The 16,897-nt window shown below is 39.6% G+C and overlaps 1 protein-coding gene across 7 annotated transcripts in view; it reads right to left on the bottom strand.

Annotated features, from left to right (window-relative positions):
• cdc42bpab (CDC42 binding protein kinase alpha (DMPK-like) b) overlaps positions 1-16,897 on the bottom strand; it is a 69,858-nt gene that overhangs the window by 33,373 nt on the left and 19,588 nt on the right. For all 7 annotated transcript variants that reach the window (XM_044049284.1, XM_044049283.1, XM_044049287.1 and 4 more), the window contains 2 exons: positions 5,370-5,461; positions 112-195 (listed from right to left, as the gene is read on the bottom strand). In XM_044049284.1, the coding sequence (XP_043905219.1) occupies positions 112-195; positions 5,370-5,461 (176 nt within the window). The remainder of the gene's footprint in view (positions 1-111; positions 196-5,369; positions 5,462-16,897) is intronic.

Raw genomic sequence — 16,897 nt, 5'->3', positions numbered from 1 at the left:
ATGTATCGTTAATCCTTATGATTCTTTATTTTAAATGTCTGTCCAGAACTAATTCACCGACCCTGTATCTGAAACCACTGAGGTTTGGACAAATCGGCGGCTGATACTCACCTCTGCTCGCTTCAGCATCTCCCACTTGTTGAGAATCTTCATAGCAAAGACCTTGTCAGTGTTTTTCACTTTTACGACAGCGACCTGCACCGAGGACACAAAGGTTGCAGTGTTAAGAAAACTGTTTTTAATCATCTGCGTGACAGCAAAGCCAGTCAAAGAATGTGGAGCATGTTTAAAAACAGAGAACAATACAAAAAACACCAAACCAACTTAATTTATCCCTACATGAAGAAAGAGAGGTGATCACATTTCAAAAATCCCATTAACATACAATCAAAACAATGTGTGGCCAGACAATATCAAATCAATATTTACACAATTTTACATATTACAACATTGTTTTTCCCTTAATGTTCATTCTTGAATGTAAGATAAAGACTGTCAGAATCTTTACATGACATCCACTTATCTATTAACAATATAAATAATGATAAGAACATGTGAGAATATGTGGAAACAGAAGTAGGTGATCCTGAGAAGAAATCACAAGGACATAGAGAAGAGGAGGAAATTATGACTGAGCTAAATCTGAAGCATTTTGCATTTAGAATGAATAGAGAGAGCTGTATATCGAAAGGAGAGGAGAAAAGGGAACGGAGCAGAGACAGATTAAGGTGGATGATTTATGGGTTTATGGAAATAAAGAAAGGAATATGAGTGAAGAGAACAAGGATAAAGAGGAAACTGGATATTGAAGCACAGCATTTTCTAGCCCTTCCACCACAATCTCAAATAATAAACAAACCACTGAGTAGCAAAGCAACAATCTTAACAAATGATGTTTAAGCTAAATATTTAAAAGGGCTACTAGTGCTACCCTGTTAATACCCCCCCCTTTAACAATGTACAATGCTTTGTCATTTAAAGGCTCCTTCACACTCTTCCATTACGTTTCTCATAGCCTGTTGTGCCACATTAACAACATAACTGCCAACTTTCCCTTCACTGATAATTGCTGACCATTACAATGATGAACCACCTCAGCTCTGGCTTCACATTTTGCCAAAAAAGGAGCTGCACAGGCTGCTGTGACAAATCACTGCTGCGAGCTGCCAGCCAAAGGCCACACTCATGCACATGTACGTCTGGGCGGACCTTGTTTAGCCTCATTGTACTCAGCTCATCCACAAAGCAAGATTTCAGTTTCAATATGTCTCTTACAATAATCGATTTATACACACAGAGGTATGAGGGAATACCATATATATATTCTAATAATAAAAAAAAACACAGAAAATGGACATACAGGAATTTTCTAAGTGCATTGCTTGCCTGTGCGTGCACACGCACACACACAGTGATGAGTAGCGAAACAATCTTAGGCGCCCTACGCAACAGAGGGGTCTGTAGTCTATTAAATGAGCTGGGGAATGCTGCTAATGCAATACAATGATAACATTCCTGCAGTGTTTGGATTTCCCCCAGTGATCCCTCACCAGAAGAGAGGGGGAATAGAGGAGGAAGACAGGAGGACAAGGGGGGAGTTCACTGTTCTTGGCAAACGCCTGGCTGTTTTTGTCCTCAAGTCTCCTTTTTTCTCTCTCTCTAGTGTTCATTCCTTGATTTCATCCTCCCTCTTAGACACAGTGTCAAATTAAAAAAAAAAAATGTTTGAGGTTGATGCCAATTTTGGCGAGTTTAAAATTCCGAGAGTAATTTCAGCCAATATTTTTTGTAGGGAGATGTAGGGCTGCATCCACACTACAACATTTTCATTTGACGAAAGCTTTGTCAGATTAAAACAGTCTGTGTCTGGATGAGCATAAAAAAACCTGGATCCATACAAAAACACCAGAAAACGTATATCACATGACCGGGATCAGGAAGCGGATTCTCTCTCAGAGCGTGCTACTGAATAGAAACAACACTGACAAGTAAGAATTAATATTTCTGTTATGAGACCAAACACAAGGTAAAACTCAAACTCAAAGCAAGCATTAAAGAAGCTTTTCACTCACAGTTCATAGTCAAGTCATGGCCAATAAGTCAATCTTTTCTGTTTTTAGGGCTTGAAAACACAGGGGTAATTTTATTGCTCCTGTTATTTAAAAAAAAATGTATATATTGCCTATTACTCATTTGTAGTAAGTTACACTACAATACAACTTTCTTTTCATAACTTAATTATTACGAGTTTACAATTGTAGACCTTTTCAAACAGATATTACAATATCGCCTATAAAGGATACTGGAAAATTGAGAAGTGTGGGGGGCAAATCAGGGTTAAATTAACTTTATTGAGACATTTGACCATCTGTAATACAGAGAATAGACTCTTTAATTGATCAATATTGTATCACCCGCACAAAAACAGCCGTGTGAAACTAATTGTTGCAGATAAACAAAACCATAAAATCAACATTAGTGTTTTACAGTTCTGTTCATTCATCATTTATTCAGCGTTGGATGAGAGGATATATTCAGCATGAATGCTGGTGTCTGTTTACCTCAAATTATTTTACAAAGTCATACATTTGTGCTCCACTGACAGCATTATTACTGGACTTTGTTCAGTGTCATTATTGTGCATTAAATGCAAAATCTTTATCTGAGAATCTCTCATTGACAGTATGACCTAAAAGAGGAAACGGTAAAATTACCACTCTGTTTTGGGGGCATTTTAGTCCCAAACCTTAAGACCAGGTTATTTTCTGCTCACCTTAGCTCACTAACCTGGCTTCAGAGTATAGTTGCTAACGTGTAATAATATTAGCAATTATTTGTAATGCTTTATATAACTTTGTTACCACCTCTGGGTAACTGGTCCCTGTGTAAAAGCAACAAATGGGAAAAAAAAATGAGGTAGTAGCAAACTGTGCATGTAGGACATTATATATGCTGAAACTGATATATCTGTGAACATCTGTTCTACTACTGATTCAGCAGTAGACAAATTTAAAAATGGGAAAGAGAGCCTGAAAAGCCACTGGCTATGAACTGAAAACTGGCTTCAGACCAGTCAAGGTCACATTTACAAGGATGTGACGGAAGACACCGCCTGAGAAACTGCACTGCTACCACAATGACATCCATGTTGGGCAATATCAGCCACTGAAAACAAAACCTTTAACCCTGGCATTTGTGATGGTGGAAAGACAACGGAGTCCTGATGAGTCTCGCAGCCAGTCGGCCAGTACACACTGGTCCATTCATCAGACGAAGACCACAACAGCACGCACCCAGGCCATTCCTCTGCCTGCTGCTGACAATGGGAGGATGAAATCAAAACATCCTGCAACTCTAGCTCGCTCGCCTTCCTTTCTGACTCTCAAAGTATTTTTTTCTGAACTTTGTTTTCCTGTGCCTGTGTCTGCCTGTCTGGATCCATTTGCTTCTGTCTCTTTAACTGACTGCGTGTTCCCACATCGCCTCACTTTTCTTGAAAAAGCCACTATATAAAAATCATACACTTATAAAATTCCATGGCACAAACCGCAAAATACACATTTTCTATATATGTTAGGTCTGTCCTCCGTTCAGACAGCTATTATTACCGTCATCCAGCTGTGTATTTGTAAGACTACCTTACTTTGCGGTGACATTAAGAAATACTATGGCATGTGCTTTTTTTGTTTTCAACACTTTTCGCTTGCCTGTAAGAAGCAGCACTTTAGCAGCATTGTCAGACTGCTATTGAGTGCAGTGCTTCAGGCATGTTTGCATATTAGTCTGCCATTTACAGCCTGTTTGTGAGCTTCTCCATTTTGGATTCACTCCATAATCTAATGAATAAAGTAGAACATATTTTCATCATGTACAAAAAGCAATTTCACTGCTTCAACCTGATTAATCTTTTTTTAATAAAAGGGTAAAGGAAAATAACATTAAACAATAGCTGTCTCACAAAGTAGTCAACAATGGGTGAGAAAATGAGATTATCCAAATCTGATAATGCTGAGTTTGTACAAGAAATAAAATGGACATATAAATATATAGACTATAAAATCAACAAGATATCTAGCTTGCTCTAGTTGCGGCACAACACAGTGTATCAAGCATGTCTCCATCAGGTGATTAAAAGTTGAAGCCATGGGACAAATGTGATGTTTCTTAAACTAATTTAATTTTGCCGTCATGTTTAACTCATATACACACACACACACACACACACACACACGGCTGGCTGGAATGTCACCACAACGTAACACCATTCATGGGTCACACCACACTGCTGAGAACAAGCACACACACACACACACACACACACACACACACACACACACAAGACACATGACTCACACACACTAATACCAGCCGTCCTCACAGTGGCTCAAGTGAGCACATTAGTACACTGCCGTTGTTGCTACATGCTGGCAGGTGTGTCCGATCCATCCACAGCCATAAATCTATCACTTTCCTGACTTCGTTCTGTCTACCTCCACCGTTTTAAAAGGAATTCGCTAACTTGTTTGTACAGATACTGGATAACAATTTCCAAGATTAAAAGGTAGGATGTGTGTACATGCGTCAAGATTAACAAATGAATGTTGAAACAAAATCTATTAAAGAAACATCACAGGGATAATAATGCGGAATTACGAAATAATCAGCTTTTAAGACAGAGGGTTTGTGCACGTTGATGACATTATGCAAGAGTCTTCTTGGCTGAGAACCACGATACCTGTCCCTCCAGCATTCCCCAGCTTTGACATCATTACCTGAAACCCAGTGACAAATGCATTTCAACCTCCCTACAGGCACATAATTGAAGACAAACCAAACAAACATCAATATGTAAACCCACACGAGGTGGTTTCACTGACACCAATTCATTTTCTCCTCGTGGGTTAGATGTGAGAGGAGATGTGAACAGTTCTCTTCCAGCTGCAAGTAGAGTCATGCTCATGTGGCAGACCAATACTACGCACTGCTACAGGAATGCAGCGGAAAGCAATCCACTGTTAAATGCAGCAACCCTCTTGGCTTTTGTAAAACAGGTAGGAAGGTACAAGGGTACAAGAGAACAAGACCACAGCCCTTTTCCGTGCAGGTATGTTCCCATGTTCCCACTGAAAACCCCTTGCCTCAAGGAATGACATCCAAATTTTTAGATGTCTCCTGTCAAAACGTACTAGTAGACAAACAAATATACATTCCTGATGATATACCAATAAGAAAATGCCCCAAGCTAACTACAACTCCTGTTTCTTATACAAAAAAAGACAAAAGGCGGGAAACCACACAGCAGATTCTTCAATTGTGTGGTAATGGGTAATTCATAGTTAGGTTGAGTGTAAAACTAGAAGGTATATTACCTCTCCAAAGGCTCCTCGTCCAATCACCTTGAGGATCTCAAAGTCTTCTTTGTGAAGGCGCATCTGCTTCACTTTAGATGTGAAGGGTTTGGCTGTGGAGAGAAGCAAAGTTGGGTTAATTTAAACGGGTCAAAAAGCTATATATAATGAACGCCATTTTAATCAGGTGTTTTTCTGATAACACAGCAAAATAGAATTGACTGATTGAACTGAACAACACAGTATGATGTAGACTTTACAGAGGTAAATATCAAGCACTATCAAGCAAGACTGTATTTGGCTCCTTCAAATATCATGACTATCAGAACTACCCACAGTAAGGGGCCTCGCCCTTAAGGTGACTATCTGTCCCCTAATGTCAGGGTCAATTATACACTTTTTCATTTTAAATATCAATGTTTTTTTCTTCTGCGGGAAAGAAAAACAAACAAAAAGCTGAATTTCATACAATCCCAAGCTTGTGTTGTGAGAGAAAAGAATCGTGTCTATAAATGAGACATAAAAATGGCCAGAACTAAGCCCAACTCTGATGCTATAAAAGGGCTTTTACCCACAGCACACCAAAGAATCACAAAGATAAAAGGAGGTAACTGCTACCACTGAAAATTAGTATTTGAACAAACAATGTTTTAGACAGAAAATAAGGCTGACAGCAATGGCCATGATGAGATTGAGGAGGGGAGACAATGCTCACCAACTCTTTTGACCACTGTTCTAAATTAAGCTAAGACTTATTATCAGAGGAATTACCAATTGTGAGACCCACGTAATGGCCAGGCAAAAAGGTTCAGGCAGGGACCCAGAATAAGGAAATGCACTTTTATCGTCTCACACAGTCTTGTGGAAACATACTTGTGCTAATCATGTGGGGAGCCATTTCCCCCGCAACACATGAAAGGCTGCTGCGCTCATTTACATGAACTTTATCAGCGGTAGTGACCACCTGGAGCTCTTTTTGCTCATGACACCGGACACAGAGGGGCCGTATGATAAAGCAAGCTATTGTTACCCCTGTGGTTATGGTTCCTGGTGGGAAAAAGGACATGGGAGGGATCAGCAAGGGACACCAGGGTTCTCTCACAAAGCTAGCCAGATTTCATCTATGGCTGACATAGTCAGCATTTCCCTCATTTGTGGAGAGCTATTCAAGCACTTCCTGGTTTACATGATTCCTGCATGCCAAGGATAACCGAGATTGGCTGAAAGTTCACCAAGGTCAGCAAATTAGTTTCACTGATACACAGATTTTCTGATAAGAGATAACTAAACTTAAATATTTATTCAAAAGGGATTTGCAGTTTAAATGCTTTGTTGACGGCAAGATTAGCACAGTTTAGCATTATTAGCGTACATATAAGCAAGACTTAACATACACTTCTGTGTTTGACTTCTACATACAGAAGCAACTTTGATTAAAAAAGAGACACCATTTCCATCAACTATACAAACTGTGCCAAGCTGACAATGTCTGTCTGTTTACAACCCCTAACTGGACAAATATCATGCTGAACTTGCCATGACTTGACACAACCTCCAGAAAAGGATAACGTGAAACAGGGAGATGCCTGTTGCAATTGAAACAAACAGGACACTCATAGCTCAACAACCTCTAGCTTTCATGCACTCCACTAACAGCCCACTCACAGCTGACCCAGCCTGCTATGACCGCAGGGCAGAGAAGAAGTAAGGGCTAGTGCAGTGTGCCATGTCCTGGCACAGGCTGCTACAGATCAGACAGACACAGGCAATGTGAACAGTCCACTCTGCAATGCTGGGAAACACCTGACATGTTACACAGAAAAAAGACCAGAGACACAGTTTTGCATAGCTGTTGCTCAACACAGCTGTATCTGGGGTGGTGTGCCAGCTTCAAGCCACTCAAGAAAACATCACCACAAGTCTGCAAAAAATGAAAACAAACAAGGCTGCATCACACGAGTAATAGGTCTTTCCCCCCACTGTTGTCGTGTTTATCCTCGTCTCTGCTCTTCGTGCAGTTACAAACCACTGAGCAAGCTACAAAAAAATGTAAAGTCTCTGGGACTGTGACCTGGAAAGACCCAAGATCCACTGCTAGAAGCAAACAGATTATATCCAAACAGTAGCCAAGTCTACAGTACAGATGTTTGGCTGGCAAAATGCCCCCTCTAAATTTGATTTGCTGCCGTGTCGATGTGATCTTTAAAAATGTGAAATCAGGTTCTTTCCGAGAAATATTGTCCTCCCCAGGTCCCACATAAGCTTACATGTCAAGTTGCATTGTTGGTTGTGATAATCACCTCATGTCTCTCATTCAGAACAGGTTGACCACAGGTCAACTGCCAAACTGACTGAAAGAAAAGCTCATAAGTAATAAGTCAGTCAAGTCTGCAGTCATTTGGCTAAAGGCTTGTGATAATTTCCACTGCAAACTCTTTTCAGTCTCTGCCAAATAGAGTTCTCTATTTTTGCCAACATATCTAACCAGTCACGGCATGTTTTCCAGGGTCATGATACTATCTGGTAACTAAATCCTAAAGGGATTCATATTAATTCATGTGTCAAAGCCACATAAATATGCTGGAGTAGCAAAAGATTATGCAAGAGATTAGGTATATTTAAAAAAGGACCATTTTCAATGTTTAATTGCATGAGCAGATTTTTTTTCAGTTTCCATTTGCGTATGTTAGTACAAAACTCTGATATCCAAAAACTGCATGTAAAGAAACTGCTAAGTCTTAACATTTATTGCAACTTGTGTGTACAAATTAAATGTTCACTCTGTCAGAATGTGAACAAGTCAACTATTATAAAACAAACAGTTTTAGACATGAACTCTGATTTCAAAGAGCAGAAAAATTGAATGATACTGAAAATGCCCTGAACGAGGGTTATAAGTCTTGTAAGTTCATATGACGTTGCCCTTAAAGAAATGGAGGTTGATGATTGTTAAAACTGTGATGAAGATCTTTTAGCTGCACAGCAGTAGGGGTTTCTTCGACGTGTTTTCATATGAGCTCACCCAGGCTTTAACCTGGGATTATTTTAGGGAGCTGGCAAGAGAATCTCCAGGGAATCCCTGATGCGACTTCTGTGGACATTTGCATTCACACATATGTACAGCTCCCCCAGACATTTTTCACAGAATCTCAGCAGATCAGTGCTTTCAGTCAGAACGCTGCTATTGTAGTTGATCAAAGCTCTGTATATTCCACTAATGTGTTATTTTACTAATTGTAAAATAGTGAACAGCCAAATTGTCTTAAATATCATGACAGTACAGCAAGGCACAACATTCTAGTCTTGCACAGGCTGTTACTGTAACTAATGCAGACAAATCTACTTTTTATAGACCAAACCTTGAACCCTGTGGGTGTTTCCAATTCAACTGTGTTTATACTCAAAGTCCACAACAACAAAGACCAGTGCGACAGGGAAGACAACTAGGCCATCTCGCTGTAATTTTAGATGCCTTGCTTCCTCACCCCATCTTCTCCATCTAAACTGATCCGACAAGGTCGAGCAGCTTTTCAGTCTTCAGCTCAAGGCTAAAATACATACAGTCCATCCACCTCACTTGTGATTTAATTCTCAATTATAAAAGTCAGGCTATAAAGTAGCAGGGAACAGCTAGCTGTGAAGGAGAAAACACTGATTAGTAGCTGCATGCTGACTCAGGAGCTCCAACTAAACCAGCCACATGAGAAAGTTCTTTCATCTCTGAGCCAGGAGCCCACAGGCCCTGTCCACAACAAAGCACACATATAAACATGCATACATACAAGTATGTGCACACACACACACAAACAAGAATTAGTGCCCTACATCCACATCTGACATGTAATTGGTGACTATGTTATGCTCTGGCCTTGGCAGAAATACAGGAGCTGAGCACATTAGATGTTCTGCTTATCTGAAGAGTAAAAAATGAACAGCACTCCAACAGCAGGTGGTTCATTCATGCACACAGCAGCGGCTTTTAACACATTATTCCAGCCTGTAATTTGTCAGTGGTGTAATTTGTTGATGGAAATCAATTGTAGGTTTGTGTGTGTGTGTGTTGTATTTTGGAAATACTAGACACTATATGTCAGTGTGCAGGGTCAACATCCACTGCTCGGCCAATAGAAAAGCCACAAACTCAAATATTCAGTTTGAACCACCTTTAGATTGTTTAAAGCACACAATCGCCGTGGTATTGTTACAATAACCATATAAAATGTCATGACAATTTTCTCAAGATCTTGTATTTATGACGAGCGAGTAGAAGTACTGTGTTAAGTCTTTTCCACCACAGATACACAGTACAACAGTCCACCCATAATTACCAAGGGATTCATAGCACATGTCTCATCCTTTTTTTTCATAAATAGAGAAAACATACCATTGATAAAAAGCCTTTACTCACTAGCAATGTATATATATATATATATATATATATATATATATATATATATATATATATATATATATATACACACATACATACATATATATATATATATATATATATATATATATATACACACACACACATATAGAGAGAGAGCGAGAGATAGATATATATACACATATATATATGTATAAAAATATAGGGAGGCTTAAACACAGCAACGGTTGCTATGTAAAGGTGTGGTACAAACCCCTGGCAACGCTTGGAAAGAAGGTAATCTAAGCTTCAACATGACTGAAGCTCTTTGTTTTCAGATGGCTTAGCAATGTGTAGGGCAAGTGGGTCATCACTGGAAAAAGACGACATGTTAATCACATTAATGTACCTCATGCTCTGTGGGGAAAAGACACTCATCCACATACTGAATGAAATGCACACACAAACACAAATATGTTCCATAGTTGGCTTTAACATGTAGCAAAACTGGAAAAACATAAGTGTTGCCAGCTAATCCACATAGCCGGACTGGTTTAACCCAAAATGCGGAGCATTTATTAGGCTGTTCTTGCTCCATACCAGCAAAAAAAAAGTCTGAGCCATGTTTGTGTGAAACTCTGTAACTACATGCAAGTGTGTTCACTTAGCAGCCGGCCCACAAATGATATGCTCAGAACTCACAGCAGGCCTCAGCCTCAGTTTCTTCCATGCTATGTCTCCAGGGCGTGCTCATGTGAAATCTGTCAGAATAAGAGCGTGCATACAATGTCTGTTACACACACAGCCTCTGTATGTGACTCAGTGCTGGGTGTAACATTTTCTTTTGTGAAATGAATGTAAATTAACTTAATAGAAACTTGTAATAGCTTATTGTAAATGCAATTACGCTGACAAACCTTAATGCTGCTCTGTCTTTACTTGTTTAATGTTTTTCAGCAGTGAATAAAACATAGCCATTAGAACATTGCACTACTACAGTGTGCTAACTATGAAACTGTTTTTGGGTGTGTTACATTATCTGTGTTCTTAAGTGAAATTTGGCACACCTACACCTCTGTCAATATTTCAGGAAAAACAAACATCAACTTGGTACATAGAGACCGTCTGGTACATTCTTCAGAGTGAACGTGTGCATGAGCCTTGAGATAACTGAGATGTCACTTGCCACGATATATAGATACAGTATATATGCAGGTCAAAGATTTTAAAACACCAGAGTAAGGTACCCCAGAGTGGTATGGCTGGAGTTAGACTGGCTCCACCCACGGCCGTCAGCTGATTGGGCGACAGAAAAATGTCTCCCTTTGCAACAGGTGGAAATATCCCATAGAAGTCGAGGCAATTTTAAATAGCACTCTATCACTAAGAAGATGTCAACTAAAAGCATCCGTTGTTGTGTGGTGTGTTGCGTTTGACGGTGCAACATATCTTGCTGACTCAGGCACAGCACACATCCCATCTGCCAAGTAACAGACCTGTTCATAGTCGAAACGCAAGCCTAACCCAGGGGTTTACCAAAAGAAAATCCACCCATCCATCCATCTTCTACTGCTTTATTCTCCACATGAGGGGCGTGAGGCGCTGTGCCAATCTCAGCAGGGTACACCCTTGACATATTGCCACTTAAAAAGAAAATGTTTGGTGTAAATACATAAGAGCTTATTTTGAGGCCCCATCACCCAGCCCTAATAAGAAGTGGCACATTTTAATATGCGTGACCAAATAATAGGGTTAAGTTGGTGGTGTTATATTGAATTTAAATAGATGGACCATCTCATCACACTTTTGACTTCAAGAATCAGCATTGAAAAGGGCAGAGGACAAATGTGGGACACAGTGAGAGTGAGAAAACATGAGAAACTGAGACAGGAAAAAAGTAATTACATCCCAACTAATAGGAGGAAGTTAGTCTGAGCCAGACAAAGAGAATGAGAAAGCTGAGAGACAGAGAAAGCATCTTATACTTGAGCCCAGTCAGCAGCTGAGCCAGTTACAGTAAGTGTCCAACCCTTACACCCCCACTGCGCTCAAACCCCATCCTCAAATCCAGAAGAGGATGGAGAGACATCTGGAAGCCATAATGGGGATTATTTACAACCACAGTGAGGTAACGACAGAAAAATGCTGCTTGAGAGAAAGACAGGGGAGACGGGAGAGAGGGAGAGAGAATGGCCTTCCAGCATCTGACCTGAAGAGGAACCATGGCAGAGAAAGATGGGAGAGGGAGAGACCCAAGGATGGCCTTTCCTCCATCTGACCATGGCAGGGGCAAACTTATTACACCTCATAACCTGCCGAAGAGTTTTCCTAGACTGCGTAAACCTTTGCTGAAGAAACACTCTGCATTATAAAAATGGAGCAAATGATAACTCTGGCCTGTGATGCTGCCAGGGTCATAAATGGTCTGATTTATTCTCCTGATTTATTACATTAGCCATTAAATACATACAATAGGAATCTGGAATAAGGAATTTTACACTAAATCTGTTCTTCTTTGATATTTTTGGATGTAAGTTGTATAAATGTACTAGCACACATTTTCCTGTGAGGTCACATGGTAAAAGCTTCTCCTCACATGGTAAAAGCTTCTCCTAAATTGCTGCCAGCCAGGCGGTCTGTTACATTAAAGGCGACATAGACCGGAAGCTCCAAATAACGTTGCGTTTGTGTGTGTATCTGCGTCATTACCTCGTTTATGAAAGTCAGCGAGGAGATATTTCGATTGGCTTGTTTGCAGTGACAAGGAGGTTTTTAACCATGAAAACAAGTTAATATATGTAAGTAGACCTCCATAACTAACATATATGTGCGAAACGAGCATTTGATGTCACCTTTAATCTCTGATTTTACGGCAACGTATGTGACATTTCGGTGCCACTGTGTCAGCAGAAACCCTGAAACCAACTCAAACAGGGTCCACCAACCAACTGCTGTGTAATTTTCCTGCTACAGCATGTTCTGCCCAGGAAATGAGACCATCATCCCATCACTCCTAACACAAAGTACATGAAACTGCTGAGTTCTTAAGAGTTAAAATAAAACTATTGAACCTACTTGGCTGTTAGATATAGACTTGGTTTTTTTTTTTAGAAAAAAATATCAAATTTAAAAGCTGTTCCTGATACAATGTGTCCTGTTTATTCACAAATACAAGACTGTGGTCTGCTAAGAATAACAAATGCCTCATTATAAAAGTGCTTCCTGGTTAAATAAAAGCCAAATAAATGTGACAAAGTTGTGGCTGACTAGATGGCACACCAAGGTCCTTAAAGGACAAATTAAAGCTGGGATTCTAATAACATAGTCCTTAAAAGGGGAAAGTGACTCATTGCCAGAGGCACTTCAAACACACCGCGCTATGAGCAATTCAATTGTAACTAGCTGAAAAACATCCAGCAAATTATCTAAATTACAGATGGAAATAGAACCAGGCCCCTTTATGTCACAGCCACAGGTTCTCCCAGCAGCTGGATGAAGGGAGGCACAGCAAACCCCAATAATAGATTTTTCTCATGTCACACATGATCCTAACAGGCAGTTGCCAGGGGGCACAGACGGTGACCAGACACTTATTGTGCATGATACATGTAAATCATCCGATAGGTTGAGGTGCATCATTAAATTATTGATAAATCCTGGGAACCATGAAGGATAAACGATGAATCATTTTCATAGTACATGGACACTAAGGCTTTACAATTTCTTGTTTTAAAGTCTTCTATTTTATGCAATTGAAACAATATAATATCTTTATGTTTTCACCCTCGCTGGTATGATAATGCTCAATCAAATTTAAATTCATGATGTTTTCCGAAAGCCTTATTATCTGCTCTATTTATCGCATTAAATTAGATTATAACAATAAATTCCAATAACATTTTATTCTCATCACTGGTGGATAAATTACGGCCCCCAATACTATTGTTTATTACGATAAACCCTATTAACCCTATTTTCCAGTCAATTTTGAACTGAACTGTTTGCATTGCAAATCTGTCAGAAATTGCGATATCTTTTCCTAATCATTCAGGTTTAATCTAACAGAAGAGGATGGGAATGGTCAGTGGGCTTAAACTAAACAATTTGTGCCCTGCGGCATTAAACACACAAACAGGATGTTCCCAAAATATCAAGAAACCACAAACACCAAAGAAAAGAAGTTAGGCAGAGCCGGTCAAAACAACACATGGGACCAACTGTGTGTTAAAGCTGCAGTGACGGACACACAGGCTGACAGAATAGGAGGGAAAAACTGCCTTAGTGGGGCTAGGCTACACCCGTTACTGCAGGTACAGAGGGGTACATACATACGTACAATACATCAAAGAATCCTTCAAGCCCGCACATAAGCATGACCTGCTCAACCCATATCGCAAAACAAGTAGATTTACACAATTCTGTGTCAACACAGCTGTCTGATGCCATCTGGAGATAAAGGGCGAACGGAGAAGGAGCCTGCCAGGCCATGTTGTTACCCAGCTTGGCTGACTTTGCATACTGTCTGCCACTCGACTCTGTTGGTGGTGGAAGCACCAGGTGCTGCATTGTTCCCCGGTGGGTATTGATAGTCATTGAGCAATGACTATAAGTGGGCAGGATGTCAAGGGAAAAAAAAAAGTAAGTCAATAAATAAACCTGATTCCAGCGCAATAAATCAGAACTTAAAAAACACACATTTTAATTTGCACCTTGTGACATCAGCTGAAAGTATTTAATTTCTGGATATTTTGCAAAAAGGTCATTTATTTTTACATCCTATAATTAGATGTTCCACGTTTTCTTTTGTAATGAAAAATGCTTCAGTTGTTTAAGTAAATATACTGTGTGATATAGAGTCACACACCATTAAGTGATGGTTCAATACCACACTTTCATGTCCTATACCAACAAGTAAGGCTGGGTGACATAGCTTATAAATAATCAGGATATTTTTAGGCTATATCCCAATATAAGAGATATATCGAGATATAAAGCTGGACACAGGTTGCTTCTCTGGGCTCATGAAAAGGAGAGTGACAATACACTGTAAATACATTATCTACTGTTTATGACTTAAATACAGTCTATACAAAAACTTAGGCTTAATATTAAAAGTATTCTTAAGTGACTTTTATTCAACATTTTTTACACAAATGTATTTAACGTAATAAATGGTGATTAGCAATGCAACAGCCTTTAAAGGAATAATCTTCACAGATACATTATCATGATATGACGATATTTAAAATCTGAGACCATATCTTGTCTCATGACAAATATATGTACTGTGTATATGTATATATATATATATATATATATATATGTATATATATATATACATATAGATAGATAGATAATGCCCAGCCCTACCAACAAGGAGTATCTACCATGATGTAGAATTTTCATGTCATATAAACAATAATTTCATTATTCACAGGGATGTGCTGATTATACATGTACCGCCAAGCCATAACCAGCCATTTTTTTTAAAAAAAGTGAGGCAGACATGTGCAGTCCTCACTCACACTTTGGTCACATGACAGCTGTGGCACATGTCTCTCAATTAAGTGATATTTACAATTGCTAGTTGCATTAGATTTTACTTTATTCTTTAAAATATCTGATCCAGTGATTTAGACCAGTTTAAGACCATTGCTAATACAGAGAATTAAAATCAGCTCATTCCTGCTTTGTTGAGAGCATTGATATAATATAGCAGCAGCCATTAGTGCAAATGGAATTCATGTTCCCTATATAGAGTATAGGGTTAGCGACCTTATAAATTCATTACTTATGCTGCAGTCACTTGTTTAGGCTGACTGCTGTTTGTTTCTTCAGGTAAAAGGTCACATGATAGTGGCATGGCTAATCAGGGAAGGATACATTGTGACTGATAAGACCCAATCAGGAAGTGAACTTGGGTATCTGCCTTATCATGACTCCACAAAGTCTTAGTTTCTGCCACGCCAAACTAAAACATATCCCTGGAGTTTTCAAAGTGAAACAGACAAGCATTTTTTCCAATGGTTTTCCTCTGTTTTAGGGGCTCAACAACTTAAAAAAAAAAGAGAGAGGACGCAAAACATAAGCATAGCAAAAGTGACGTGTGGTAAATCTAAAGGATATTAGTGTGGATGCAGCCTGAAGGTGGCCACCAGAGAGACAGACACTGACAGCTGTATGAATCTTCCACTTTTACTGCCAGCAGAAACACTTGCTGTTCAGTCCCAGGAAGAAATTACTTTATGGCAGCCTGAGAGCCGCTTTACGGGCCATCGCCCCCACACCAACCTGAAAGGGAAAAAAACTACAGGCTGGTTACAAGAGCCAGAGCAAGGAATACTGGGCATGTGCTGTGGGAATGTTCAGCAACCCTGATATTATTTTCCAATACCGAATGTGTAAAGCTCTGAACTGGCACAGCACGTATACACAAGAATGTGGCCGTGATGTGGCACCTCCTCCAGTTCCAGCAGCACCTTATAAATTTTAAGATCAGTCAAATTAAAGTCACCAATCACTTAAACAAAAGTAGGATTTTACTGCCAGTGCTGTTCCAGCACCAACATGTCACAACATCTTGACACATATTATAGGCCAACTTTCCTACTGCCTTTTCTGGGCTCATCCTCTCATTGATTTTTTTCCCCTTCTCTGGATGTCGTCAGCTTGTGGAAAATGAGGGGGGTTGTTAACATGCAACGGCCCACTGCGGCTCGACTGGTACGGCCCAGCACTGACATTGCACCATTTAAGGGTTTGATTCCCATTGGGACCACCCATACTATAAATGGATCCACCAAAATGGATGAAAGCATCCACTAAGACTTCGTTAAGTGCTTTAAAGCAATAGTGAGGGACAATAATATGGAAAGTTAAACTAGCCTGGATGGAGAGGGAGTTTCAGGTCCCAAGTAAAGAGAGAGATAGAACATTGAAAAAATATGGACAGTGTATGAAAAAAGAGATAAGAAAAGAAATGACAACAGGTGGATGCAAAAAGGCAAGGATGCGGAGGAATAAGTGAGGAGCAGTAAAGAGGAGGGAAAGTAAAACAAAACCTGGCAAGAGTGAAAAAGGCATATTTAAAAAAAAGAAATATGTCTGTGAGATTAAAGCTACACTGTCTCTTGATACACACAAAGAAAGGTAAACTTTTCACACATACACACACTCCTCC

Source organism: Solea senegalensis, linkage group LG17 (genome assembly GCF_019176455.1).
Source record: "Solea senegalensis isolate Sse05_10M linkage group LG17, IFAPA_SoseM_1, whole genome shotgun sequence".
NCBI lineage: Eukaryota > Metazoa > Chordata > Actinopteri > Pleuronectiformes > Soleidae > Solea > Solea senegalensis.
This window is presented reverse-complemented; position numbering and strand designations above follow the sequence as displayed.